The sequence below is a fragment of the Peromyscus leucopus genome, chromosome 1, assembly GCF_004664715.2.
Source record: "Peromyscus leucopus breed LL Stock chromosome 1, UCI_PerLeu_2.1, whole genome shotgun sequence".
NCBI classification, from domain to species: Eukaryota; Metazoa; Chordata; class Mammalia; order Rodentia; family Cricetidae; genus Peromyscus; species Peromyscus leucopus.
The window spans coordinates 185386496-185388995 of record NC_051063.1 but is presented as its reverse complement, the minus strand read 5'-3'; the positions used below and the strand labels follow the sequence as shown (position 1 = coordinate 185388995).

Sequence of the window (2500 nt, the reverse complement as noted above, 5' to 3'; positions counted from 1 at the left end):
TTCATTAGTCACACGGTATGAGATATATATATGAAGTTCTCTTACCTGTGACAGGAAGGTACAAGGGGTCACTTGGGGATGACCACAAATGGGAAGAGTTCCTGAAAGAGCCATAGCATCTATAGTACCCTGCCTGGACCACAGGACCAAGATGGAAGTTGGCTTGGAATGTTTCATTGTGGCTCTTCACTGAAGGCAGCCCATGTTCCTTGGGTACCCCTTCCCTGGACAGATGGAACATGTCAAACTGAAGTTCAGAGACACAGGACAAGGTCATGTTCTCTCCTGACATCACCACAGGACCCATTAGGGCTGACAGAAAAGGTTTCTTGTATAAACCTGGAAGAAAAGAGGAAGAGACAGTTAGTTACCAGTGTTCATTCACTCCTCAGTGTTCCCTCTGCCTGCGTCCATTTCTTTGATCTCTCTCTGCCTCTTACCATCTCCCTCTCTCTATTTCTCCCTTTCTTTTCTCCTCTCTTCCTCTCCTTCTCTCTCTTTATTTCTATGTTACCATCTTTAGTCTATGACCTCACTCTGGACTCAAATATTTTTGCTTAATGATATTTTCTGCCTCTATTTGCATGGGTTCATTCCATCTGTCTTTTAAAGTTTGTTGTTATGAGCATAATTAATTTTATCTATCAATAACCTTCATAATGAAATATTAATATGCATGCATAATATATTTTTATGCTTGTTTTAAGTTTTGAAATTGAACTATATATCATTTAGTGTTTTAAAAAATATTGTTACATATATAATTATAGATGTATAATATTAACCATATTAAGGCTAGTATTCTTTTTTTTTTTTTTTTTTTTTTTTTGAGACAGGGTTTTGTGTAGCTTTGCGCTTTCCTGAGCTCACTTGTAGCCAGGCTAGCCTTGAACTCACAGAGATCACCTGCTCTGCCTCCCGAGTGCTGGGATTAAAGGCGTGCGCCACCAACGCCCGGCCTAAGGCTAGTATTCTTTATTGCCCTTCTACTTCCAATAATCACATTCATTTTACTAATTGGTCTTCTTTATATTTCGGTTTTTCTAGTTGTTTTGCAAGTCAATGGGCTCAATTAGATTTACTCATTATTTTGTTTTAATTAGCATACCAAGTAAGAGTATTCATTATGACATCCTCATACAGCTCCTTTTGTTCATTTTCCTCCCTCTTCCCTTCCTTGTACAGCATTGCTGATCTGTTACTCCCCTCGTTTCCTCCTCCATGTCATATGTCTTTCATTTATTTCCCAACCATCTCTATTAAACTTTTCTTCTCATGGTCACTTGCTAATTTCATGACCTCTGACTTTGTCATCCTATATATGATAAAAATCTAGAATTTAATATCATTCTATTTTTCTTTGTAGGTCTTGAATCTGTTTACACATCTGTGTTAATTAGTCTCTCTTTTCAAAGTAGAGAATATTCCATATATATATATATATACATATATATATATATATATGTATATATATATATATAATTTCTCTTGAACAATGGCCATGGTGATCTTCCCTCTATTGTTACTCTTAGTGTGTGTACTGCTCAAGTATGATCTGTCATCTACTTCCCAAACACTTAGTTCAGAATTTGGTTTTTGCTTCTACCTTTATAAGACTTCTACCAAGAGAGCCAGACATATCATGTGTCTGACAAGCTCTGTTTTGGCATATTTAACATCTGCTATAATTTTTCCATCTCTACTTTCAAAGTTTCCATTCAGGCTTCTGTCTTTTTGTAGTTTTTCTCTTAGCACACATTCCATGTTTACTAATTCATAGTCCTTTCTGGGTTTCCATCTGTGTGAAAGCATAAGGATTCATTAATAACAAGTATTTCATTAAAACCCTTCCAGCCCTATGCATGGTTCAAATTGCTATCAGGCATTCCTGATCCAGAATCAAAAGCATTGTTTCCTCCCAACATGTTGATGAATTAGCATTCTGACTTTACTGCTCTTAGAGCATTCCTTCCATGCTTCTAAATTTGCTCTTGACATGAGTTCCTATATTATTTTCCAATTGCTAACATAACAAAAACCAATTATGTCTCAGGTCAGACACATTATCTGTCTGGCTCTCTTGACAGACTTCTTATTGAGGTAGAAGTAAAAATTTTCTGAATGTTGGTAGAAAGACTTCATTCTCTCTGGTTCATATTCTGCTCACCCAATTGCCACATTCTGTGTATTTCTACTTATGACTCCTTTGCACCTTCCTGTATCTATGCTTTATGTTATAACCAAGGGTCTGCTCTTATATATTACTTTTCATTGTCTATATCAGTAAAATACTCAACAAGATTGCCTTTATGTAAATTTCCCACACTCATTTTCTTGTGGCCTCCCACAGCTTTTAGTGTATAGAATATTTTTCTGTATCACAAAGAGAATGAAAAGTGTGTATGCACCCTCTTACCTGTGATATTTATATCAATGGGGACACTAGAGTGTGACCACTCATATGGTGAATGATTGTAAGAACCGTAGCATTTGTAAGTTC

General features: G+C 36.2%; 1 protein-coding gene across 1 annotated transcript in view; it reads right to left on the bottom strand.

Moving 5' to 3' along the window:
- LOC114689433 (killer cell immunoglobulin-like receptor 3DL1) overlaps positions 1-2500 on the bottom strand; it is a 21308-nt gene that overhangs the window by 3475 nt on the left and 15333 nt on the right. Inside the window, exon 5 of the mRNA XM_037202167.1 lies at positions 46-339. Coding sequence (XP_037058062.1) covers positions 46-339 — 294 coding nt within the window. The remainder of the gene's footprint in view (positions 1-45; positions 340-2500) is intronic.